This window comes from Cordyceps fumosorosea, assembly GCF_001636725.1.
Source record: "Cordyceps fumosorosea ARSEF 2679 chromosome Unknown scaffold_1, whole genome shotgun sequence".
NCBI classification, from domain to species: Eukaryota; Fungi; Ascomycota; class Sordariomycetes; order Hypocreales; family Cordycipitaceae; genus Cordyceps; species Cordyceps fumosorosea.
In genome coordinates, this window is record NW_017387301.1 from 2,113,888 (window position 1) to 2,139,357 (window position 25,470).

General features: G+C 53.9%; 9 protein-coding genes across 9 annotated transcripts; 3 read left to right on the plus strand and 6 right to left on the minus strand.

Moving 5' to 3' along the window:
• Nucleotides 1–322: 322 nt before the first annotated feature.
• ISF_00680 (Fatty acid/sphingolipid desaturase) lies at nucleotides 323–2,095 on the minus strand (the record flags this gene model as incomplete). The annotated part of the gene is made up of 2 exons (XM_018844287.1): nucleotides 323–1,799; nucleotides 1,860–2,095. 2 exons carry the CDS (start codon nucleotides 2,093–2,095, stop codon nucleotides 323–325), a joined length of 1,713 nt encoding a protein of 570 aa, XP_018708737.1.
• Nucleotides 2,096–2,964: 869 nt separating this feature from the next.
• Nucleotides 2,965–4,769, minus strand: ISF_00681 (dihydrolipoyl dehydrogenase; the record flags this gene model as incomplete). The annotated part of the gene is made up of 5 exons (XM_018844288.1): nucleotides 2,965–3,582; nucleotides 3,635–4,339; nucleotides 4,402–4,481; nucleotides 4,540–4,595; nucleotides 4,708–4,769. The coding sequence occupies 5 exons, from the start codon at nucleotides 4,767–4,769 to the stop codon at nucleotides 2,965–2,967; spliced, it is 1,521 nt and encodes a 506-aa protein (XP_018708738.1).
• Nucleotides 4,770–5,335: 566 nt separating this feature from the next.
• On the minus strand, nucleotides 5,336–7,969 carry ISF_00682 (Armadillo-type fold domain containing protein; the record flags this gene model as incomplete). Its single annotated transcript, XM_018844289.1, has 1 exon — nucleotides 5,336–7,969. The coding sequence occupies one exon, from the start codon at nucleotides 7,967–7,969 to the stop codon at nucleotides 5,336–5,338; it is 2,634 nt and encodes an 877-aa protein (XP_018708739.1).
• Nucleotides 7,970–8,352: 383 nt separating this feature from the next.
• ISF_00683 (Signal recognition particle, SRP9/SRP14 subunit) lies at nucleotides 8,353–8,878 on the plus strand (the record flags this gene model as incomplete). The annotated part of the gene is made up of 3 exons (XM_018844290.1): nucleotides 8,353–8,382; nucleotides 8,457–8,535; nucleotides 8,595–8,878. 3 exons carry the CDS (start codon nucleotides 8,353–8,355, stop codon nucleotides 8,876–8,878), a joined length of 393 nt encoding a protein of 130 aa, XP_018708740.1.
• A 946-nt stretch (nucleotides 8,879–9,824) lies between these two features.
• ISF_00684 (Nucleotide-binding, alpha-beta plait) lies at nucleotides 9,825–11,623 on the minus strand (the record flags this gene model as incomplete). The annotated part of the gene is made up of 8 exons (XM_018844291.1): nucleotides 9,825–10,109; nucleotides 10,162–10,595; nucleotides 10,663–10,714; nucleotides 10,772–10,960; nucleotides 11,014–11,107; nucleotides 11,164–11,171; nucleotides 11,307–11,359; nucleotides 11,416–11,623. 8 exons carry the CDS (start codon nucleotides 11,621–11,623, stop codon nucleotides 9,825–9,827), a joined length of 1,323 nt encoding a protein of 440 aa, XP_018708741.1.
• A 4,762-nt stretch (nucleotides 11,624–16,385) lies between these two features.
• ISF_00685 (ubiquinone biosynthesis protein COQ9) lies at nucleotides 16,386–17,235 on the plus strand (the record flags this gene model as incomplete). Its single annotated transcript, XM_018844292.1, has 2 exons — nucleotides 16,386–16,838; nucleotides 16,903–17,235. The coding sequence occupies 2 exons, from the start codon at nucleotides 16,386–16,388 to the stop codon at nucleotides 17,233–17,235; spliced, it is 786 nt and encodes a 261-aa protein (XP_018708742.1).
• Nucleotides 17,236–17,486: 251 nt separating this feature from the next.
• On the minus strand, nucleotides 17,487–21,180 carry ISF_00686 (RecF/RecN/SMC protein; the record flags this gene model as incomplete). Its single annotated transcript, XM_018844293.1, has 4 exons — nucleotides 17,487–17,520; nucleotides 17,576–17,676; nucleotides 17,746–21,015; nucleotides 21,076–21,180. The coding sequence occupies 4 exons, from the start codon at nucleotides 21,178–21,180 to the stop codon at nucleotides 17,487–17,489; spliced, it is 3,510 nt and encodes a 1,169-aa protein (XP_018708743.1).
• Nucleotides 21,181–21,673: 493 nt separating this feature from the next.
• Nucleotides 21,674–23,642, plus strand: ISF_00687 (SGT1 domain containing protein; the record flags this gene model as incomplete). Its single annotated transcript, XM_018844294.1, has 2 exons — nucleotides 21,674–21,914; nucleotides 21,973–23,642. 2 exons carry the CDS (start codon nucleotides 21,674–21,676, stop codon nucleotides 23,640–23,642), a joined length of 1,911 nt encoding a protein of 636 aa, XP_018708744.1.
• Nucleotides 23,643–23,757: 115 nt separating this feature from the next.
• Nucleotides 23,758–25,194, minus strand: ISF_00688 (hypothetical protein; the record flags this gene model as incomplete). The annotated part of the gene is made up of 1 exon (XM_018844295.1): nucleotides 23,758–25,194. One exon carries the CDS (start codon nucleotides 25,192–25,194, stop codon nucleotides 23,758–23,760), a length of 1,437 nt encoding a protein of 478 aa, XP_018708745.1.
• Between the last annotated feature and the right edge of the window lie 276 nt (nucleotides 25,195–25,470).

Genomic DNA, 25,470 nt, shown 5'->3' on the forward strand with positions numbered 1-25,470 from the left:
GACCAGGGGGTCTTAGCTGCACGCTAAGGCTTCACTCAGGCCAACACACACGAGGATAGATGCCATGTTGCGCAAGATGCTTTCATTAGATGGCGGTTAAGTAATATATCATTAAATCTTCTAAATCCATGAATATGAGCTGGAATACTGCTACCTTCTCCAAAGGCTTACCAGAAGGAAATGTAAGCAAGTGCTCGAGTGATCCATCTAATACCAATGCAGAAGTGGATCACAATGCCAGGCTAAACAGGAAGCGGACACAGAAATAAATCCAAACTATAGACAGCAAGCCTCAACCCATCCCATCATCCTACCATCCACCTCAATGGTGGCCATAAAAGTCGCCACTCTGCACAATCGACTGTTGACACTTGGAGAAAATGGCTGCTTGCTGCGACACCTCCGCAAGCCGCCCAATGACCTGCTTGTTCCCGTCCGCGAACCCGTAGTAGGCATACGGGATGCCCACCTCGTTACAAAACTCAATCACAAGCTTCTGAGCCCTCCTGAGGTTGTGACGTGGCATCCGCGGGAACATGTGGTGGATCGCCTGGAACTGCAGCCCGCCGTGAATAAAGTCGAGCCACGACGGGCAGTCCACGTCCATCGTCGTCCGGAGCATCCGCTGCGGGAACGACTCCTGCGGGCCCAGATCCGCCGTGCTCATGGCGAAGTGCGACAGCACGATCTGCACGTGCAGCGGCGACGACGCGATGTGGCTGACCATGACGAAGGTGAACCGCGACCACCCGTCCGGAATCGACTTATACACCATGAGGTACCCAAACCAGTACCAGAAAAACAGGTGTCCGGCAAGTTCCACCCAACGATGCCACGCAGAGATGCCCTTCTTCGGCCCGCGGCCGGTGAGGAGAAACTGCCAGGACAAAACGTAGAGGTTGAATCGGCCCAGGGCGAGAAAAGGATAATACGTCCAGGCCTGGATCCGCAAGAGTATCTTGGCAGCAGCATCATACGTCATGACCCGGTCGTAGTAGGTCGAGCGCAAGCTACCCAACAGACGGTGTGAGATGGCAAAGAGCGGCATGTGCTCAATATCAGGGTCGTGCTCGGGAGCATTCGTCACAATGTGGTGAACGTTGTGGTTGTTCTTCCACCAGCCCATGGAAAGACCGCCGATAAAATCTGCAATGAGGATTCCCAGCAGGGAGTCGACCTGGTAGTTGTGCGTGATGCCGATATGGCCCGCGTCGTGGGCCGTAAAGACCAGCTGATGCCACATCAGACCCAAGCACAGTCCGCTCAGCGCGTACTGGCCGAACTTGAGGAATAGCAGCGAGCCGCAAAACAGCGCCAGATACCGACAGCATTCTACCGCATACGCGGTCTTGCTTGTGACCATGTAGCCCTCGTCAATCAATCGTTGATACAGCGCCCGATACTTGGTGATGATGCGCGCCTGCGTTGCCGGGTCAGGCTGCGGATATTTTTCAAGGTCCAGGCTGATGTGCTCGCGCGTCAATGCATCCAAGTAGGACATCCCGTCCACGTCGGGATCGGCGCTAGAATCAGACGAGACCGAGGATGGCCGGTCTCCGTTGGACGGCCGCCGGTGCTTGACTTGTGGTCCCTCCGTGTCGAAGACAGGCGACGGCGGCCGCGATGACACGCTCGAGCTCGAACCCTTTGGGCTTGCCAGCCCATCTTGCGTCGTTTCGATTTCGCTGGCAGATCGGAACATGCCGCCTTGAATTGGCGGTCGGAAGTTTTTCCAAGGGGCGCGGATGCGACCGATACGGTATCGTTGCATTTGTTGTACGGCCTCCATCGAGTGCAGCCTATACTAGGGTATCAGCGTATCAATTTTCAACACACGCTCTTGGCAGCAGAGAACGCACGCTTTGACTTCGTCAGTGGCGTCTCTTCCCACCATGTGCAGAATGGAGATCTCGCCGCCAGGATGGTACTTCAGCCAAGCATCCACTTTCAAGACGAAATCATCCACGAGAATGATCTTTCGACCCTCGAAAATCATCGCTTCGACCTCGTCGCGAGAAATGTACGGCAAATTTTTGGCATTGGTGGTGCCCTGTGGCAGGCCGCCGTTGGCGACCGTTGCCTGCGCTGAAAGCATGGTTCCGCTCTGCTCGGGCGACCTGTTGACACTGGTCTGTGTTTGGCCAAAACTCTGTCAGTTTCCTATCCGCGAATTCGGATCGGCGTCGTGTTTGTGAATGATATCGAGCTTCACCTCATGACTTGCGAAGAAAATAGGTGGCAGGGCAAGAAATGTACGAGGCACAGAAAGTTGCGTGTGGTGTTGGCATCCTGAGCTGTTGTCGCCCCACTGCGCTGGGCACTTGAATACGGCGTGGCGTAGGTGGGGTTCCGCTCGCACCAGGGGCATCCAGTCCCGATTAGCCGGCCGCGGGCTCAGTTTCTGGCTTTCTATTCATGATTATACTTCCCTATGGCAAGGAAACTATGTATATGGACCATCAAGGTTTAGTTAGTTTCATCTCGAGGCTGGTCGAATTTTGGTATTTCCTCGTAATAAATATAGCTAAATAGAGCTGCAGTGAGTTCTTCGGACCTCGCAACAACGCGCAGCCTCCACCTGCAGCATCGGGACGGAGGCTTAGGAGATTCCCGATCCTCCATATTATTCCTTCTCACAGAAACCAGTCAATTCTACGCACGTATTAAGTCTCACATGGTCGGCAGCTAGAATCAAAACCACCACGGAAATGAGACTAGGTACTTGGTGTATCAAATGTATTACTAGTTTACAAAATTTAACTTCGCTCTCCCCCTCAAAGCACATTGCCGTTGGGTGTATTGAAAGGATGAAATGCGTAGCTTTGTACAGCTACCTGAGCAGCCCTTCCAACCCCTTCTATAATTTTGACGTTAACCTTCAGCTGTGTCGCTGATCTCCCACTTCTTCTCTGCTCCAACACCACTCCTCCGCTCCGATTCAGCTACACTTCCAACACGACAGGCTTAGAAGTGAATAGCCTTGGCATGAGTAGCCATGGCAGCCTCCTTGAAAGCTTCCGCGAGAGTAGGGTGAGCGTGGCAAGTGCGGGCAATGTCTTCAGTCGAGGCACCGTACTCAAGAGCAAGGGTGCCCTCAGCAATCATCTCGCCAGCGTTAGGGCCAATGATGTGAACGCCCAGAAGGCGGTCCGTCTCAGGGTCGGCAATCATCTTGACAAGACCCTCAGTATCCAAGTTGGTCTTGGCACGAGAGTTGGCACTGAAGGGGAAGGTACCAACGCGGTAGGGGATGTTCTGCGCCTTCAGGTCCTGCTCAGTCTGACCCACCCAAGCGACCTCGGGATACGTGTACATGACAGATGGGATGCAGCCGTAGTTGACGTGGCCGTAGCCCTTCTTGATATACTCGACGACCGCGACGGCCTCCTCCTCGGCCTTGTGAGCCAGCATAGGACCGAAGGTGGCGTCACCGACGCAGCGGATGTGGGGAATCTTGGTGCGGTACTCGGAGTCGATGATGACACGGCCGCGCTCGTCGAGCTCCATGCCAATGGTCTCGAGGCCAAGGTTACCTGTGTATGGCCGGCGGCCAATGGCAACCAGGACGACTTCAGCATCCAGCTAAAACTTCATTAGCAGATTGCAGGAGCAATTCGCGGCAAACGAGACTTACAGATTCAGGTTTGCCACCCTTGGCAGAGTCAACATCCAGCTTAATCTTCTCACCAGACGCGTCACCGCTGACAACCTTGGTGTTGAGCTTGAACTCGATGCCCTGCTTCTTCAGAAGCTTCTGGGCAGACTTGGCAATCTCGTTGTCCATGCCGGGGCCACCGATCTGGCCAAGGAACTCGACGACGGTAACCTTGGTGCCGAGGCGGGACCAGACAGAAGCCATCTCCAGGCCAATGATACCACCGCCGATGACGACCATGCTCTCGGGAATCTTCTCGAGTGAAAGGGCGCCAGTGCTGGTAACAACGCGCTTCTCGTCAATCTCAAGGCCGGGGAAGGGAGTAGCCTCCGAGCCGGTGGCAATAAGGATGTTCTTTCCGCGGACAGTGGTCTCGCCGCCATCGTTCAGAGCAACCTTGATCTCGTTCTCGCTGACGAATGAGCCTTCGCCCTTGAGGTATTCGACACCGTTCTTCTTGAGGAGGAACTCGACACCCTTGGTCAGGCCGGTGACAGCAGTGTCCTTAGCCTTCATGAAATTGGCAAGGTTCAGCTTGACATCGCCGACCTCAATGCCTCGGTTCTTGGTATCGTGGAGGATCTGGTGGTAAAGGTGGGAGTTGTTGAGGAGAGACTTAGAGGGAATGCAGCCGACGTTCAGACAAGTGCCGCCAAGAGTACCGCGCTTCTCAATGCAGGTGACCTGTACGGGAACAAATTATGTCAGAGCCATTCGAAACGATTCCCAGGGAAATAAAAAAGTACCTTCATGCCCTCCTGGCCAGCCTTGATCGCGGCGACATAGCCAGCAACACCACCTCCAATGATGACAAGATCCTTGTCCTCTGCGAATGCGTTAGCAGGGCGCCTCGAGACTTTGCAACACGATGGAATTCGACAAACCGGAAGCAGTAGCAAGACCACGGCTGAAGCGAGAGAGAGTGACGGGGGCGATGGCACTGTGAGCGTGGCTTCGTTAGTCAACGAGAGATTTTTCTTGGCCGCAAAAGTTGCAGCCACGCATTCACTCTCTTGGGGGGGGCAAGTGGACGATGGGGCGAGGGGACGTACGCAGATTGCTGGAAGGCAGCTGGACGAGCGACAGCTCTGGATATTAAGCGGCTGGAAAGCATCTTGGGCGGCAATGGCAGTGACTCAAGAGATCAATTGGCGCCGGGGTTGTGGATTTGAAGGAGGTTTGAGGTCGACGGCCCGGCTACGCTGGAAAGAATAATAGGTGCCTTCCTGCTTCCAGGTTCGGAGAGCTCCAGCAAGTTTGGGATTGGTCGGAAAAACCCTTCTGGACTGGGTTGGGTGTACCTCGCCACGTAAATTTGCTGTGGAGCTACATGACGCCGGAGGGAGGCGTTGCGCGCAACGTCCCACTTCACTTACAGGGGGGGACAGCGATTAGTAACGGGGACGGGGTGGGCTGGGCCAGTTTCCCAACAACACAAAGCTCCTTGCCCTCGCGCAATGCCGCTTGGAGCCGGCCAGAATCGGTCAGGCTCGTCAACTGGCTGTCCATCGGGCATCGCCTACAGCCTATCGGGCGGCTGGCCTGTCTCCAAGAAAGCTAAACGCGATGTCAATGAGTAGTTTAACACATGTAAAGCAGCATTTAAAGCCACCTATGGGAGAAGTCGGGATATATTTGTCACGCTATATACAAAATGACTCCAGTTCTCGTCATAGCAGCCTACGCCACTTCGACCGCCTGAACTGCAGTCTGCGCCTTTTCCCGAACGCGATCCATTTTCTTGGCTTCCTTTAGTTTTGATTTGCGCACTTTTTTCCGCAAGAACCAATGCAGCCCGGCGGCAACGGCCGGCAATTGCCTCGCGGCTCCAAAGATCTTTTCCACCTTGACATCCTCGTCGCTGCTTTTCTCCCCCTTGCAATAAGCGAGCAGCTGTACCAGGAAGTACTCGACAAAGTCGGCCGTCCAGTTATTGACTTCAGGTAGCTCCAGAGGCTTCATAATGGCAATGCCCAGAGCGCCGTCAGCAACCAAAGATGCGTAGAATCGGGCCACGTTGGCTAACCGCCGCGGATCTTTCATTCGCTCACTATCCGCCGTCTCCTCATCGTCTGCATCATCCCCAAACATGGACTCGCCGAGGCCGCGGAAGATTTTCCAGAGCCTATCTTGGAAAGCAAATCGGAGCTTATTGTTAGAACAAGCTTGATTTGCTACCAATGCGTAGAATTCGGTGTACTCCACCTCGCTACCAACGCATTGGACAAGAACGCGAGCAATCTCGAGCTGGTCGTCCTTCTTGAGCTTAAGATTAACAAATTGCCGATAGCCATGCTCAAAGTTGGTGGCGGACATGAGGGCCGTGAAGATTGCTATCTGGGCCGTTGTGCCGAATCCCTGTGAACGAGCCTTTTGTGGATAGTCTGGGAGCACAAAGTCCATGTCTTCATCGTCTGTCATGGACTGGTCTGATTCCTCTTCTGTCTCCTTTGCCATCAAATCCTTTGTTTTGACCGGAACACTGGCTCCAACAAGCCACCATTTACCATCAGTATCGGCGCCCTCGATATCACGTAGGCTCATACCCATGGGGGCCAATCCGTCAAGTCTACGAGACTGTGACTTGAGTTCGCCAATACGTTTCTTCATCCGAACAACATGCTCTGAGACGACAGCCGAGTCTAGTCCCTTTCCTTTGGGCTTGCTGTTTTTCAGATCGTTGATAGTTTCCACCATGAACTTTGTTCTCACCGACACATTCTCGTATCCACCATTGGACATGTTGGTATTAAGCACACTGGCAATATGCTTCAAGGCTTGCGCATCGTCTCTTCGCAACATGCGACCTGCCATGCGGCAAATACGCAGGAGGAGCTCAACATTGACCTCTGAAAGCTCGGTCAGAAATCTCTCCATGTAGTCAAATATGATTTTGCAGCTGACAACTTCGAAGACGTAGAGCTGAGTCAAGAAGTTCACCAAATTCGAAGCTTCTCGTCTAGTATCGGCATCACCATGGCCTGCCTTTCTGTAGTCCCGCGCAAGGTCTTCAACAAGACGGCGGAGCAGATGGGAGCCAAAACTAGAGCCAATAATTTTATAGATTGCGGCAGTAAATCCACCAGTCAGCACAAAGAACTGGTCTGGAAGAAGCTCAGGCTTGTAAATTTGTGCCAGTACAATATCGGTAATGATTTCCGTGACTTCTCCTCGAGCATTTTTCTGGTAGAGTTCCTCGATAGATTGAACGATGGAGAGGATGTTGGCATCAGTCAATCGGTTGACCAGACCTTGAACGTTCTTCTGCAGCCTAGCCCTTTGCTCGGATTCTGTGCCAGCGGCCTTCCGAAGTGATGGGGGCACATATCTTGCAACAACGTTTCCGGTGGTCGGCGCGACATAGGGGTTCTCCTTCTTACGCGCAACAGTCGAATGCTCTTCTCCTTTCGCCTCCTCCTGCTCCTCCTCCTCCTCCTCCTCTTCTTCTTCTTCTCCTTCTCCGGAGCCATCAGAGTCGAACCCTGCAAACGAGTCGTCTTCGGGGGAGCCGCCTTCCTCGTTCTCGCCCATGCTAACATCATATGGCATAAGCAGGTCCGAATCAGAGTCTAAATCGTCCGCCACATCGTCGTCGTCATATTCGCTTTGCTGATTCGTAGGCTTTCTTATTGAGGGAGCGCCAATGATCGTTTTCCTTCTTTTAGAAGAGAGCCAGTCATCATAGTCACGCTTCCGCTTTTGCTCGTCCGCATCCCCGTCGTTCTCGGAGCCGGCTGCTTCGACATCACCCAACAATTCTCCAAGGCCATCCTCTTTGAAAGACTGTGGCAGAGACTTGCGCCCCTTTTTGAGGCCTAATTTCCGCTCAAACGCTTCAATCTCAGCGTCATCTTGGTCAAACTTTTCTTGCATTGACTTTGAAATCTTTTTTTTCAACTTTGGCTCGTTGTCAGCGGCGATTGCGTGGTCGGGGTCGTCAAAGTCGCCGCTTTCGCCTAGGCCCAAATCGTCCGCGCCGTCGCTCGTGTTCTCGGACACACTATCATCGTCTGGTACCCAAGGAAATTTCTTGGCTATGGACTTCGGGGTTGGCGGTCGCGAAAAGACTGTTTGTTTCGTGGGTAACCGAGCTGGCGGGTTTCTATCGCCTTGGATTCGGCTTTCCGAGGCATGTCGCCCACCGTATCTGTTCGACCTCTTTTCCACTCTTTGGGCTCTTCGCTGGTCTTTCCTCGTGGTTGGTCTTTTGCCACCTCTTGCCGCCCCCCGCTGCGACCTGGCAGGAGCTGGCGTATCGATGCCAATCCTCTTGAAAAGCTTCTGTTGAAGCTCTGCTACCGAGGAGGACGCCATGGCAATAGCCTCGGGAGATTCAGCTTTCCTAGCGAAGTGCAAGCGTATGGCACAACGCGGAGAATTCAGGAATCCGGGTACAGCTCTGCGTGCATTTATTTAGTCGTGAGTCGCGACGTCCAGAATTAGTTGATGGCGCAGAAGTTTTGCGCCAGGACTTTCTTATCTTATCAGCCTTTGGCTTGCTGGCACCAGGTAAAACAGAGTGGATGCTCGCGTTGGCCAAGGTACTGTACATACATAGGTACCTACTAAGAGATACTAAGGTAGCGACTTTTTGCTCCCCTTCCCAGCGCCCCTCTATGTACCTCAAACTGCTTCTGATGCGGGGCACAATTTGTCCTTCACCATTATGACTTCCCCACGGCAGCCGTTCAGTCACCATGGATGAACAGCACTCGAGCCACGATCAGGTATGTGCTCGCCCGGATTCTCATGCTACGCAGTCTATGTAGTGCGACTCCAACTAACACTGACTGCATTCTAGTTCTTTGAGAAGCTCAATGAGCTGTTTGCCGCCCGCAAGGGCAGCGATCACGGGGCCATATACCTGACACAAAAACGACGTGAGCCTCGCGCGTGCAGCCCTGCGTGCCTGATCAACGATATGCTAACCACCTTTTAGTCACATACAATGGCGACAGCACTCCTGTGACTGCGGACGGGGACTTTGAAGACCGTAGTCCGTCGAAGCCTATGCCCGTCATTGTCAGAGCCACAAACGGCAAATCCAAGCGAGCCAAGTCCAGCAAATCCAAACTATCAACAGTGGTCCAGCCACATGATCTAGAATCATTCTATCTTCGGTATGCAGAGGTCTGCAAGGCCGGCATGGCGGCGCTGAAGCCTCGAGACCGTAGCAAGAACAAGGCCAAGGCCAAGGCCAAGAAGAAGAAGATAACGGCATAATGTCTCTTTGTCCGTACTATTTCTTAACAGCAAACACACAGGCGATGTTTCATGATCTTTCCATCTCTAAGATACATGCCATGCCTTTCTATGCTAGCTGCTCCTCTCTTCAAGTCACTTGCCAGATACTCTTAGAATTTGCAAACGCTGGCATCGACGACGAGAACTTCCTGAAGGACGCCTTGACCTTGATTTTGAGCAAAGAATATGTGATCCTGTCACCGTATATGAACAGAATAGGCCTCTACAGGATTACTATCTATACACTCAATGAAAAGCGATATCCCGACGCAGAAAGGCGCCTGCTGAATGTGAAAGGCTCTAAAGATCATTCATGAGACGTTTGCCACGCACGACAGCTAGATGTCTACGAAGAGCTGTTCTTGACATAGATCAAACCAAGACAGAGGAGAAATGAATATTGACCGCATGGCGGTGACTCTCCAAGCCAGTGTCTTTATATTCATGTTTAAATGGCATAATGCTCGTTAATCGTTACAGGCAGTAGCTGTTGTCCTGCTCCAGAGCCGGGCCTCCCAGCCACCAACTCATTCATCTACAATCCTAATTCGCGTTCTTATGATCATTCATCCCGAGCAAAGCACATCCATGATCATCGTAGTCGGCAACAAGCTTTCTGCCGCAATTCCTAACGCGCGGAACCATTCAGCGTAGAAACATCCATATATCAAAGCAGTCACCGTTCCAATCGAAATCCTTCCGGTAAAGTAGCACTAAAAATCATCCTAGCAATCTCAAACTGCACTGCAGATAGAGGCTGTTCTCTCTACTTTTGCGCAAGTGTTTTGCGAGAATTTCCAGTACACAAGGAAGCTGCGTAGTTTGACCAACGAGCTTAAGAAAAAAAAAGGCCCTCTCCGGCCAATAGATTATAGAAAATGAAAGCTGGGACAGCGTTCCAAATTCAAGCCCACTCCAAATGGCTTTACATCATCTGGTCCTGAGTTAGGCCAGCGTGAGGATCAGCTTCCATGGGCTCGCCACTCGGCTGGTTCACATATTTGACAAAGCTCAGGTTAAGAGGACGTCCACCGTATTGATATCCTTGAAACTTGGAGATGGCGGTCTCAGCAGTCTCGGCAGTGTCGAACTTAACAACGCCACTGCCACGCGAACGGCCGCTGGGCTCATACTGGATTTCGGCTTGTTCAACCTTGCCGATGGTGGTGAATAACTCGATCAGGTCGTCGTTGCTAGTGGACCAAGGGAGCTAGCCAATTCATCAGCCCCCTTTCAGCGTGTTAAAAGCTTAGTAGACTTACATTGCGCACGTAAATGATTTCACTGCGTTCAGTTCCGGAAGTAGCATTGTCAGTGAATGGGTTGGGCGCAGCGGCTGCTGGAGGAGGGCCGTCAAAGCCGCCGGCACCAGGACCACTCCCGTAGCCGCCACGGCCGCCGAAGCCACCACCAAACCCTCCACGACCGGCGAACCCTCCACGGCCACCGAAGCCTCCGCCATAGCCGCCACGCATTCCACCACCAAAGCCGCCTCGGCCGCCGAAGCCCATATTTCCGGCTCCAGCAAAGCGATCCTCGCGGACTTCGATGGTGCGTCCCTGCCAGTCGTAGCCATTGAACTGCTGAATAGCGCTGCGGGCGTCATCAGGGCTTTCGAATACCACTATACCCGAGCCCTTGGGTCGACCATCGGGACCCGAATGCACATCCGCGCGAATAACACCGCCGTTGCGGGCTAGCACCCAAGTCAGCTTCCGGAGAATGACCATTGAGGCGTACTGTGCGCAGTCTTTCAGGCTTACCTGCTTGTCTGAAAAGATCTTTGAGGTCTTGCCAGCCAATATTGAAAGGGAGCTGTTGAGTGTGTATTAGTAGGGCAAGATGTATTCCGGTTCAATAGAGGCGACAAACATTGGCAACATAGATTTGACGACCGGCACCGCCAGCTCCGGGGCCGCCGGGGCCGCCGGGGCCGCCGTGGCCGCCGTGGCCGTGGCCACCACCGTAGCCCGGATGGAATCCGCCATGCATACTGCCGCCAGCGAAGCCACCACGGTTGGCGCCGCCGGATCCGATGAATCGAGGCTCAGCTTCACGGTCCTAAATTAGTGGATTAGATTGGCGCTTGCTAAGTGTAAGGCACCAAGTCTTACCTCGCGAACGTATACAAGACGGCCCATGAGGTTCTGGTTGCTCAGTTGGGTAACAGCCTGCTGAGCTTGTTCCCTGGTCGCATATTCCACAATTCTGGTTGCACAGTCAGCATGTATAGCTTGTCGGATCAGAATGGCTCGAAGACGTACCCGCATCCCTACAAATAACCCAGGACAAAGTCCCTACCCGTCAATCCAAACATCCAACAAATAAGCCGAGAAAGAGAAGGAAATCCGGGGAAATCCGCCAGGGGCGGCGGAACGGGGGAAAGAAACTATGCAATGAAGCCCACCTTCGACATTCCATTAGGAAGCAGCAATACGTCGGCAAAGAGAACATCTCCAGCTATGACCCAATCAATTAGTCCCCGGGAAATTCCTCCTCACTGTCGAATTCCTCACCCTGTCTCATAAAATCCTTGAGATGATGCCACTTGACGTCATACGAGAGATTACCAACGTAGACTCGGCGATCTTGTTGCGACGATTCGCGGACGTTGGACATCATCTGCTCGCGGGCAGCAGCTCGGTCTTCGAATGAGCGCTGAGGGGTTTGGCCACCGTTAAAGCTAGCGGGAGGGCCGCCGCCGGGAGCTCCTGTGCCGGTCATCGGAGAGCGATCGCGACCACGTCGGTAGTCTTCTCGGCTGTTGGATCTGCTTCGTGGGGAGTAAGATCTGCGACGTCCTTGTCTACCGGGACTTCTGGAGCGACGGCGAGGGGAGCGAGATCTCTCACGCTGCTTGTGGGTTAGACATTATTTCATCAGAGTAATTGGTCGTTGGTGTAACATTGCGCCCTGCTGTTGCCCGAGATGGCAGCCCTTGGCCCTAGCACACCAGTCATGTCATGTTCAAGGAGCATAAGCTAACGTGGGGTGTACGAGGCCAAGTTGGTGTCAAGTATGTCCCACGAAGTAGATGCAGACGTGCGGGCACGCAGACATGTCAACGGCGCAGCACACCACCCAGTGCGACGCTCCGGCCTGCGACCGGACCTGACGCGCAGGAGGGCAGAGGGGCAGCAACAGCAGCAACAGCAACAGCAAGGTATGGCTACCATGATGGCGTGTCGTCAACCGAATGCAAGGCTAGATAGGTTCACTTACAGGGCGGTAGGTGTCGCCGGAATCAGCTAGATACAGATGTTAGGTAAGTCTGCAAAGTCATGAATGTGCGAGGAGTAAAATCGTGGGACATCAAGGTATGGATGGTGGCGGAAGAAAGCACGCGGCTTCAATGGGTGGGGTGAAGGAGGGCAATGTAGGGCAGCGGACCACGGGGACAGATGTAAAACAGGGACGCGGTATAGCGTTGGGTGTTTCTGTGTTCTTGAAAAACTCGTACGTTTTCTGAGATGATTGGGGGACGAGATGTGACAAGGGAGTGATGTGCGGTGCTTGATGCGAGATGCGCGATGAGGGAAGAGTAGAGGGAGCGCAACACTGCGCTGGGGGGGGATGAAGTTACTTGAGAAGAGAGACAAAGTAGGGGGGGTACCGGTGTCATGTACCAGCGAGCGGGAGGAGAGGGAGCAATGCAAAGCGCAGAGAAAAGAGCCTTGAAGAGGCAAGGCGAGGGGTAGATTGAGTGAGAAGGGGGGTTGTGTTGATGATGTGATGGATGGATGGTAGATAGGTAGACTTGAGAGGATAATGCGATGAGAAGAGACGTGGAGAGGCGCAGAGATGCGGAGAAGCGAACGTACCCATGGCAGAAAAATGCGAGCGTTGGAGTAGAGAGAAGAAAAGGACTGAGCCTGTTCGCGGTGGTGAAGAGTGAGTGGGTGTCTCAACAGATGGAGGGCGGCGCAACAGGGCAAGGCAGGCAAGGCGAGGCGAGAAGAGGCAAGCAAGCAAGCAAGCCCAAAGGTGAAGAGCAGCGAGCGAGCGACGGTACGAAAACGGGGGGTGGGAGGACTGGCAGGCAGGATACAAGCCACGACTGGTCAGCTCACGGACGGATCTCGCATAAGCGCAAAACCAAGGATGCAGGTCGTCGGAAGTAGCAGCAAGAACGAGGAGGGAGGGAGGGGGTGTGGTGTGCAGCCAGCCGTGTGGAAGAGAGAGTTGAGTCGAGGGCGTCTGTGGATGGACGGATTGGATGGAGGAGGAGGGGATGCCTTGGGACGAGAACGAGAACGCTGCACGTTTGCTGCCAGTAGCTAGTTTTAGGGGAAGAAAAAAACTGCGAAAATACGTGTTGGAATTGGATGGAGGGAGGACAAGGCAGAGAGGGGCAGACTAGAGGCGAGCTAACGAATCAGAGAGCTATATCGGTGAAGCTGGCACCAAGCGTGGTACCAACAGTTGCGGCGCTAACTGGTTGCCAAGGCCAAGTACCGAGTGAGATAGCTTGGTTCTTGGAATGTAGGCAGATAGCTACGTAGATGTTAGCTACATGTTTAGTTATATATTCAGGCAATTATTACCTATTTGTCCATTGGTACAAAGATGCAATCCAAGGTAGTTGCCAAGGAGAAATAATGCAACGTGAGTGCTGCTGGATACCTGAGTACGTACACGCGGTTTGCTCAGTTACCTAGATTCTCGGCCCACTCGTACAAACGCGTACGGGTACGGATACTGTACCTGGGAATAAAACCGCCTGTAAAGCTCGCCATCGGGTACTTATAGGTACGTGTGTATGTACTGTACATACATACATACATAGGTAGAATTCAGGACGCAGTGAAGCTACGGAAATACAGGCCTTGTCCATGTTTTTCCTTCCTTCGTCGCTTAAATATCCCAAATCTAGCCATGAAATTCGACATCAACATGAAGCACCAACGCCGAGCCGCCATCATTCTCCCTCATACATCCGTCTCATTGACTACTTCCAATATCGCCTCAACTACCTCAACCGTTACCTTCGGAGGTACGGAGTATTGACACCCCAGATGCTTGTAGCCCGATGCTTCCATGCGCGCTATGTAGGTAGCCACACAATACGCTTGTGCGCCACCCTCATAGTTATCACATCCACCAACCAATCGCCGCGGTTGTTGAGACTCGCTGATACTCGACACCTGCACATGCAGCACAAACACGCACCGGCTGCCAGTTATTAAACAGAGTGGCAGTAACGAGGACCCATACAAGTATGGGCACTCGCACAGCTTCCTCCAATTGACCATATCCATCATCGGCAGAGACCGCAGCCGAAGCAGTTTTCGAGTTCACTCGTCAATACGCCATCACATTATGACCCGTGTTGCATCAGCGCCCGTCTGAGATTCGGCTCAGACTGCAGCTGTCTCTTTTACAGCAATGTTTTGCCCACCAGCCTTGACTAACTATTTGTCTTTTCGGCAAAAGCTGCGCAACCTTGAAGGACAGCTAGGTGGGCGGGCTGGAGCAAGCTAACTACTCCGTAACGTTAGTAGGTAGATCGAGGCGGACGCGGTGCGGACCACCGATACCCATGTTGCCCATCCATCGACTGGCAGCCCACCTACCTCGACTGAGCCTGAGCCAAGGTTAGCCTGATCACAGAGGAGCATTTGATGCGATGGGGATCTCGACGACTTGAAGCCAAAACGGTTGCTGGACAGCGAGACAGCGAGACACACAATCCCCGCGTGTCCGTACCGCCAGGGTAGGCAAACGCTTCCACATCTCACTGCCAGATTTCCCATCTCTGCGCTAACAAGGTTCGCACACAGCGTGCCAACTTTCGCTTGCGGGCCTTGTTTTGCGCATGGTGTTAGAGAACCACCGCGGAAGAACCCATGCTCCTATCACTCGTATCATACCAGTTCTGTAACTTACTTATTAATAAGGTAGCAGCCATCAGCAACGCGAACGAGCAGTTGCCCGAAGCAAGCCTGTTGGGGTCTGTGGGCCGAGTGGAACTGGTTGCTGCAACCGCCAAGTGCTTGTAGTTTTACATGCGAACAAGCTATCACCTCACCTGTCCATAGTTTCCAAGTCTCATACGATGTCTGCTGCCTTTGCGTAGGCTCTCATCACCGTGGACGTGGTGTTTACTGAGCCATGACTGCTCGCCTAGGCATGATGAATCCTCAACAAGACTGGGGAGTCGATGGGCTGTTTCGACCGATGCCACCGAGGGTAGCATCCCCGGACAGCACGCAATGCATGCAACTGGACTCACGGCAAGCCACCTTACGGCAAGCCACCTTACGGCAGGTGGCTTCGCCATTTGTGACTATTGTGCTGGGCTGCATTACCGGCAAGCCGCACCTCGTCAGAATAAATCAACGAGGTGGGTGCGCCTGTCGATGGCACCGCCAGTCAGGTACCCGTCGTCCGTGGATATAGTCATCTAATACGATAAAAACGCTGGTGCGTAGCGCGGCTCTGAAACGGAACTCCCTGTACGGAGGTCGTATGCCGTTAATATTCGTAAAACGCCCGGAGATGGTGTCTAGTTTGGGCTTCATCCTACGAGCGCATGCTTGCATCAGGCTTCTGACCATTGCGAATGCGCCATGTGTATCAGTTCACTCTTCTTGACGCCCCACCCCCCGGGGCACGCTGCGTTGCTGCTGTCCATCCTCTTGTTTTTCTGGTTCGGGATACAGACAGCCTACCTGTTGCGATTTCTTTCATATTGCAACGGGGAGAGAATTGCATGCTTGCCTGGAGGTTACCCCTCCTTGGAGCCCCCATGCCTTGCCAAGTTCCGCTGGAACTATTGGTCGTTCTTCCCGCGGCAGTGCATATGCCCCCGGGGCCGGCCAGCTCCCGGGTCCCCCTGTGCTGCTCGCGTGGTGTGGTCTCTGACTTTGCCTGCCAATGTGCGGCCTGCCCACATAGCTACAAGCTTCCGCGGCCGAGCACGGTCTAGGGTAGCAGCATATGGCGCTGCCATTGGAGATCCGTTGGTGTATGTATGTAGCTGGAGTCTAACTCCAAAGGGATTGGTGAGTCGTTGCTGTTCGGGTTCGACACAGCACTGATTGACTCCGTATCACGGGACGGCACTGGGTTGCAAACGGTACTGCTGCGTGTGCAACTCACCAATACTTGCCTGCACAAGTGGAACGGTGTAATTACGACGACACGGAGTAATGTAGACCGGCATGTTCTGGGTGGCGCGTACGGATAGATGGAGAGATGAAACCGCTGCCAGGTTGAAAGCGACCAGCTCAACCTTTGGCGAGCTGGGTTGAAATGCGAAATCGAGCCACCTCCAAATCGCACCCCCACTACGGAGTCCCTACTCCAAAAACGGGTCACACAAACGTCCCTTTTCCCTTGGCCCAGCATTGCCAACTCGACCAATTGGCATATGAAATTGCGCGGGCATCATCGCATCACCAGCAACCACAGACATCTCGCCCACCGACACCCACGACAACCAGCCTCCACACTGAATCAAAATACCAAGCTAGCCACGCCCGCCATGTCTGCCGCCATCGTGACGACCCGCGCCGCCGCGCGCCGCGTCGCAGCCCACTGCCGAGCCACCACTGGCGGCGTATGCTGCCCCCGCCGATCCTACCACTCATACGACCACCCACCGACCGCGGGACCATTCGGCGGCGCTGAAGAGGCCATCCTCGCCGCCGCCTACCGACACGTCCCCGAGCACGGCTTCTCCGCGCGTGCGCTCGGCCTTGGCGCCCGCGACGCTGGCTACCTCGACGTCAGCCCCAGTGTGCTCCCCGATGGCGGCGCCTTTGCGCTGATCCGGTACCACCTCGTCTCGCAGCGACTGGGACTCGCGAGCGCCTCCGACGCGCTCTTCAAGCAGCAGCAGCAGCAGCAGCAGCGTGTCGGGGTGGGAGCTAAGGTCGCCGCGCTGACCTGGGCTCGCCTGCTCGGCAACAGAGACGTCATCCAACACTGGCAAGAGGTTTGTGCGCACCAACACCACCAGAGAAGGTGCGCAAAAAGCTTACCTACCGATTGAAACATAGGCACTCGCCGTCATGGCGCAGCCGAGCCACGTTCCCGAGTCGCTCAAGGAGCTCGCCAAGCTGTCCGACGAGATCTGGTTCCTCGCTGGTGATACCGCTGTCGACCCTTCGTGGTACTCGAAGCGCGCCACGCTATCCATGATTTACACGACTGCTGAGCTGTTCATGACTAACGACCGGTCGCCCGACCTCACTGAGACCAACAAGTTCCTCGCCCGCCGGCTCGAGGAGGTGCAGTCGGTCGGCGGCGCCGTCGGGGCCGTCGGGCAGTGGACGGGCTTCACTTTCCAGGCGGCCGTAAATGTCCTGCGAAGCAAGGGCCTCGGCATCTAGGGCGGCGTTCGGCCACACACAAGCCACTTGTCCGAATAAAAATCATTTCAAATAGCGAATTCCTATAGACTGTACACCTCTGTTATAATATCAAAGCAACCCCATGTCATGATATCTGTAACCAAGAACTCCTCGGTGCCAATACAATTATGTACAGGCTAACAGCAAATGGCTGGGCCTAGAAAGGTTTGATTTCACAGATAATCCCACACAAGATCTCAAAGAAGAGCAGCTTCGACGAAATGACTGTATTAGATCAGAGTGCGTTGTCGGGGATCCGTTAATCTGCGGAGAGTAGATTGTTAGTCAGGCCCTCAACAATCGATGCTCACCAACATACCTGATGATCTTCACGTCCTTGTCGAGTCTGGCACGTCCCTCAATGGCATTCGGCGTAATGAGAATATACTGCCGCGAGACCGAGCGACGAGCAGTATCGACCTAGAAATTCGCTGTTAGCCACTAACCAAACCCACACCGTACCACATCCGCGTCTTATCAAAAACGTACAAGCATGTTGGTGCTGATAGCTCGATTTACATTGTCCATGAAGACGTCAAACTCGTCCAGGCAGCGGATCGGCGAGCCTATCGCTTCCCACACGGAGAGTAGCATGCAGATGGAAGAGAACGACTTTTCGCCGCCCGACAGCGTCTTGGTGTCGCGCCCGGCCGATTTCTGCTTCGTCTCGTCTGGCTCAATGTGCAGGACAACCTTGCGCTCCTTGTGCCGGAGATCAATCTTGCCGCGGAATCCTCGCTCGCTGAGGAGGTAGTTGAACTGGATGCGGATGCGAGCGCTGATCTGTCGCTGAAACTGCCGCCACAGGCTAAGGCGCTGCGTGATGGCACCTTTGAGTGAGTCAATGGTCCGGTCCAGGTTGTCCGTCTCCTCGAGGACGGTCTCGTAGCGCCGTTTAGCTTCGTTTGCCCTGTCAAAAATTTGTTCATCCGTCGCCCCGAGACGTTGCTCACGCAAGGCGAGCTGATCACCAATTCTTTGATACTTCCTCTCAATGGATACGTAGGTTTCACCTTCAGGGATGTGCACCCTGTCAGGAACAACCGCAAGAGCTTGCGCTGTAAAATCTGCGACTTCTTCCGCCTTCCGATCTCGTCGCTCCTCTGCGCGTCGGCACTCGGCTCGTTCAATATCGACCTGCTCGTACGCTGCATTCTTTCGTGCGACAGCAATTCGTCTCATCGACTCTGTGGTTTGAATCTTATCTTCCGCCTTTTGAACACGCCCCGAGAATGCTTCACTTTCGCGACGGGCCTCCTCCAACTCTTGCTTGGCGGCTTCCGCCTTCTTGTTCAGCTCATTTTTGGCCAGTTTCATATTGCCGTATTGGCTACCAAGTTGCTCTTCCTCGTTCTGCTTGGCCTCCAAGTCAGTACGAAGCGTGATAAGACGGCCATCTGCGCCCTCAAATGCGTCCAACTCTGTTGATATTTCCTCTGCATCGGCCCGAGCTCGGCGCAAATCTTTCTCCAGTTCTTTTTGATCCCTGCCATGCGATTCTAGCTCCATTTCAGATCTCTGAAGTGCCTGGCGGGCAAGGCGCTCCTCGGCATTCAGCTCTTTGAACTCGATTTCCAAGTGCTTCAGGTGCTCCTTCTGGATTGCTAATTGCCGAACAGAGTCCGACTGCATCCTGGGCCGATTCCTAGTCGGAACGATGGGCGCGGTTCCAACATTTCCATTTCGGTTCGTCAGCCGGAGGCCTTGCCCTCGTTTGCCCCTGCCGTCATGAAAGCACAAGCATGCCGAAACGTTTCGAGGTGGGCCACCTCCGTCCACCATATATTTTTCGGCTTCGGCTCTATCTTGAACCAAGATGACCTTTTCAATTTGGCTATTGATAATTAACTGAGTGCGAAATATGTCATCGTCGAATTCCAGTACTCGCAGTATCGTGTCGAATTCTTCTGCAGGCTCCTGACTTCTCGTGTTGATATGTCCTCCATAGGCGATGAAGATGGGTGGCTGCCGCTTCATGCCGCTCTTCTGCATGAGATCTGATAACTTAGACTGGTCTGCCTTGCTGCGTACAACGAAGGCATTGAGCGATTCACCGAAAGTCTTCTCAAGAATACCGGACCATTCTGGGTTGCGAAGCTTGACGTGTGCGCCGATCGGCCCGACAGGCATGTTTTCAAACCCTTGATGCTGCGCAATGGCCTTGACAAGGTTGGTGGTTTCTCTATCAAAACCATCGTATGCAGACCCAGTGCTTGCCTGTAGATCAGATAGAGTCTTTTCTGCCATGACAATGTCGCCTTGCTTGGTTTCCCTCAGTTGCTGCTGACGTTTGAAAGCGTCCTCGGCCTTGCGCACTTTCTCTTGTTTATCAGGCAGCTGATCGGTCGCATCGCTTATTTTCTGAGTGACGTCTCGCACCTTAGCCTTGGCTTGATCAAGCTGTGCATCTTTCTCGGCCCTCGCGGCACCAGTGGACTCGCCGAGGCGTCTTTCCTCCTGTTCTATTTTCTTTTCGAGCACACGTATTGCTTCACGAATGAGTTTCAACCGGGTGTGAGCGTCGGTTTCCTCTACATGCAAATCGACAAGCTCGTCCTTGGCCGCGGTGAATACGCTTTGCAACGAAGCGACCTTGTCTTTAATGGCGCCATCTTCCGCATTTAATTCCTCCCTTGCGGACTGCACTTGTTGTAGTTTTCGCTCAGCTTCCAGAAGGGCCTTGCCCATAGTCTCACATTCTTGCTCCGTGTCTGCAATGCGGGCGGTCCTGGTGTCGATGGCGGCATTGAGTTGTTGCAGAGCAATTTCCTGCTCTACAACCTGCCACCAAACGAGCTGACATCTGTAATGCCTCGCTTTTTCTCGAAGGCTCTGATTCTTTTGCGCAGCTTCTGCCAGGCGAAGAGCACTCTCCATCTCCTTCTTCACAGACGCAACCTTCTCGTTGATGTCCTCACGCAGATTCAGAGTCTTGTCCAGGGTGTCTTGGGACATTCTGTAATCGTTGTCGAGTTGCTCCAATTGCACTCCGGAGACAAAATACTTGTATTTTTGAGCTGGAGTGGCGGAGTTCAGAAACTGACGGGCATTGTCTTGAGAGAGGATGGTCAGGGGATTGCCCATTTGAAGCGCGAACCACTCGGATATTTCGTCGATTTCTTGCTTCTTGGTTGATACGAGCTTGTCATCGGCCGTCTTAATTTTGAACCCACTGGTGCCGGTCTTGGAGAAGTGTCTTTCAATAATGATACTGTTGCCGTATATGTCGGGTTGGTATGCGTCGGGTCCGGCGTTTTTGACTCGCACCACAAGCTTTCCCTGATCGCGGCCCTCCTTGACGAAGGATTTCAGGCTGCCACCACGATTAGTGTCGCTGGCCTTCCCCCCCAAGCAGAGGGTGAGTGCCGTCAAAACAGCACTTTTGCCACTACCGTTCTCTCCGACAATGAAGTTGATCAAGGGACCAAGCTCGACGTGAAGCCGCTCGTGACACATGAAATTGTAGCATGTAATGCTCTCGATAATGCCACTTTCGGCAACCACGTTGTCGCCTAGGCTGTGTGGTCGTCGCGAGAGCTGTTCTGTGGCTCGTTCATCGTCCAGCTCTAGGTTCTCTAAGTGCTTGAACCCGGCATCGCGCATGATTTCGTATTGAGTTTGTGGTAACGCATCTTGGTAATCGTCCGAGTTGTCCGAGTCATCTTGGTCGTCTTCTGACCTATAGGCCGCGGCGTTCTCTCGGTCGGGTGTTGGTTCTGGATGGTTGCCATTCGCGACTGATAAGCGCGCTCTTTTGTTCTGTCCAGGACTTATATTAGATACGGCTCTTGGAGACGGGATATGGAACTTTGGTCATACCGACTGGGCCTCTTGAGCCATGGAGGAACTAGCCTGCTGAACCTCGACAATTTCGTCATCATCATCGGGCTCTCCCTGGGGATGCCTTCTCTTGAGAGAAGGCATGGTTGCCAGCGATGGAAGCAGCCACGCGATGGAAGGTTTTGCGTGCAGATGAAGTGGTGATGGCTGCACGAACCGTGAATGCAAGGCGCGTCGCTGGCGCAAAAGCGTGTTGAGTGACCGCCAACTACCTAGGCACCTATTTACTGCCTAAGGTACCCAATACTTTGTTAACGCTTAAAAATATGTGCCAGAAAGGGTATCTGGTACATACCCAGGTCCCTTTTCAGGTGGAGAGGGACGCGTTCCTCCAGCGTTGATTGAATGCTGCGCAAGCTACTACATATGTATGTATGTACCTATGTACAAGTAGTAGGTTCGGGAAAGCCCCGCTGTAAAGTTAATGGTGGCATGTCTTGAGGAAAAGTCATGTACAACTACATATTTTTTATGCTCACTGAATCCAAGGCAGAACATCATAGGGAATTCAACATGCACATGGCTTGATGATTTTTCTCCGTTTATCAGCGACCTGTTTGAATCCAACACGGGAGCCATGGCTAACGAGCCCGCCAACCATGAGGCCGAAGAGGCTGAAGCCTATCAATTTCAACGTCAACTTTCCGAGAATTCGATGGAGTACATGATATTTCTCCTTGATGATAGTCTCGAAGGTATCAAATACCTACAGTGTCTGGAAGCTATTAGTAAGGAAGCAGCGCGCCGAATGGACAAAATCGCCGAAAACTACATTTGGCAACGAGATGAATTTCAACTCCAAGTTGTCAACGACCAAGGTGAGGAGAGCATTCAGAAAGCCGCAGCCAAGAGCAAGCTCTAATAAACCAAATCCAGGCTTAATATATCTTCACGGCACCACAGATTACGGGGATGCCGTGGAAGATGAGTGGCTGACTGTCTATGTATTGCGGGAGCTCTCCAAAACATACCCCAAACTGTTCATTAGGGTCGCCGATGAGGACGGCGAATTTCTCTTGGTGGAAGCAGCCAGTGCGCTGCCAAACTGGCTGAATCCCGAAATCGACTACTGCAGGGTTTGGATTCAGGGCGGAAAACTGAAGATCATACCTCTCCTACCTCCCCAAAGCGAAAAGACGAAAACGGCCGTTACCAAGTCACTTACGCTACCTGAGGCCATAAGCTGCCTGCGGAAGGCGTCGGCGACATTGATCCACTCGCCTTCCATTGAAGATGAGGCATTCTATCGACTGGGCAAGTATCCCGAACATGTAGACGTCTCGATACATTACTCCACGATGACAATCCCGCGAAAGCTGGCCTATGTTATACACGAGCTGCCGAAAACTATATCCGCCGCCGTTGAAGCTTTTTATCTCAGGGACCATGCTGGCATGAGGAAGATAACCTCAGAATCAGAGAAGCTGCATTTACCTCCAACTGATATGGTCACTGTTAGTGTCAAGTTTAGTAGAGTCTTGTTCGCGCAACTGCGCTCTCAGCACTTCGAGGCGCCCAGAAGATGGCAGAATATGACGCAAAAGCAAACAGGAGACGAAAAGAAGGAAAAAGAGCTGGGTAGCAACCTACTCGCCACTGAAGACGGCATGAAATTGACTTGCGGGTATGAAATGCTTGCCCTGACAGCAGACAAGAACAAGAGCCGCATCGTTCGCGAGCTCGCCATTATGCTTCAGGATTTTCAGGAGGATGGCGACGAAGAACTGCCAACAAATGAGGATATCGCAACGTGGCCAGACGTCAGACGTAACGACGACGAAGGCTGGCTCGACATCGACTATGAAGACTTTGAGCGCGAGTTGGAAGGAAATAGAGCAGAATCGGGCGGCCAACAACCGATGTCTTCTGGATTTGGAGACTCCAGAACACAAGATGACCTACGAAAAATAGTGTCTCGATTTGAGGCGTTCCTAAACAACGAGACGGCCGGCTTAGATGGCGCGGAAATTGATGAAATGGACATGGACAATGACGACGACGCTGACTTGGACGACAACGAATCTGACGAAAACAGCGACATGGAGGACAAGGAAGTCAGCTTTGACGAGGAGACATTTTCTTGCATGATGAAGGAGATGATGGGACTGCCAGTTGACAACCCCACCATCACGTCCACCGGGCAGTACAAACACAAGACCACAGCTCGGAGCGCAAGAGATGCTCGCGTAGACGACGACGAGGATGACGAAGAAGGCGATATCAAGAATCTCACCTTGCAGATGGAGGCTGAGCTCAAGGGCTACGGCGCCCTGCAGCTAGACGGCCCCAAGTCTCAGCAAAGCAAGCTCGATGGCGGCGGCGATCGAGGCAAAGGTAAAGAGAAGGCGATGGCAGCCGAGACAACTGAAGAAGAGAACGATGATGAGGATTCGGATGAAGAGGTTGATGTGGACTACAATTTGGCCAAGAATCTCTTGGAAAGCTTCAAGAGCCAAGGTGGCATGGCCGGCCCAGCAGGCAACCTGATTGGGCTTATGGGCATCCAACTACCAAGAGACGAAGACGACGGCGAAATGGACAAATAAAACCTGATTATTCCAAGCAATAGAATGTATTCCCATATCCAATCTAGATATTCCACCCACCCAAGGTACCCAAACTATCACCTCTCACAATCCCTCTTCGCCATCCTCCTCGCTTCTATGGGCTCAGCGTCCTCTGCCTCTTGGACGAGGCGTCCTGCAGATACCGCCGACGCCTCTTAGACGCCGCCGACTCGTCGGCCTCCTCCTCGACCGTCTCGAGCGCGCGTACCGCCTCCACCAGGACCTTGCGGGCGCGCAGCTCCCGCGGGTCGCTTCCCTCGTCGCGATGCACGTACTCGGCGCTGATGGCATTCAGTGCGTGGTATATTCGGTACAGGTGCATACGCACTTGGACGCGACGTGGACAGTCTCCCTCGTCCTGCGCCAAACCCTGGTACGCCTCGTCCGTGTCGTCGTCGAGCGTGTCCGCTAGGGGCGTGCAGAGGCCGCGCACGAGGGCCTCGGACGGCTCCCGGCAGAGCGTAATGGACAGCAGCGGGTCGCCAAACACAGGCTTGACCCATTCGCGGAGGCCAGTTACCTTGAGAGCAGCCGCCGTGTTGCTGCTGCTCGATGAGGAGCCGCCGCTGTTATTTGAACCGTCTACCTCCATCTCTTCATCCTCGACAGAGGAATCCTTCTCATCGCCGTCGTCGGGATCGCCGTCCTCAGCTTTTTGCATGGCCACGAGAACGTTCTTGTCTAGACCTGCATCGACCAGGACCAGCCGCGGCTCGACCACACCATCGAGGACGGGCGCGAAGCGGCGCAGCAGCCTGCGTATGCTGTCGTACGCTGCCGTGATCTGGTTCACCTGTGCGTCCTGTATGGCCTCATGGAGCATGCTGGCAAAGGCATCCGACCACCGCGCAAAGGTTTCGCGCGACGCCTGCACCGAGGCACCCCGCTGCTCACTGCTCGATCGTTGCGGCACGGGCGGCATCATGCCCTCGGCGTGCCCGAAGCGTGACGTCGGCGAGCGCAGCAGCGACAAACCGCGCAGCATCTGCCCGACCTGAAAGTCGACGGACCGACGCTCCGCCGGCGTCAGCGGCGTTGAAAGCGTTGACAGCACCCGTCCGGGCCGCGGTGCCATGATATTGTATTGCAGCCTGTGCATCGGGGCCACTGCCGCCGCTCCGGCCACCATGACCCCATGATCCAGGAGTCTCGGCAGGTACTCAGCGACGGCGCCTGCGCGGATGTAGTTCCTGGCCTCCTTCTTATCCTCCTCAAAGTCTGCAGCCGTATTGGCTGCGGATTTGTGCGGCGAGCTCGACTCCCCCTCTGGGTGCTGTCCGTTGTTGCAGAGCTGCGACAGCCACTGTAGGGTGGCAGCCTCGGACCGCACGGAGCCGCACTCGCACCTCAGTAATCGGCGGTTCGGCGAGGGTGGCAGAGAGCACTGTAAGACGGCGCCAGCCTGAGTCGTGGCGCGGTATATTCGGTGAAGACCCGGCGCGGCGGTTACCTGGAGGCTTAGGACGTGCGTTCCCGGGATGGCGCTCCGGATGACCCTCTTCAGAGCGGTTTCGATGGTTTCTACCTCCATGACGATTTGTTGATGGTAGCAAGACGGACGTTGGTGTTGATGATGCGTGATTGGGAGGAGAGTCGAACTGAGCATGGGACAACGACGGCGCCGTCCAGGACACACGGGGTGAAGGGTGTCGCCTCTTGGGTGCAAATTAGAACCGGTAGGCATTGTAACCGCGTTAAAGCCGGGCCGCTTGGAGCTCAACAAATGGAAAGGTGGAGGTATTGAAGCACAAAACTAGTCGGATGATGGTCTCGGTATCAAGCGTGTGGTGCGTGGCGGTGATGATGT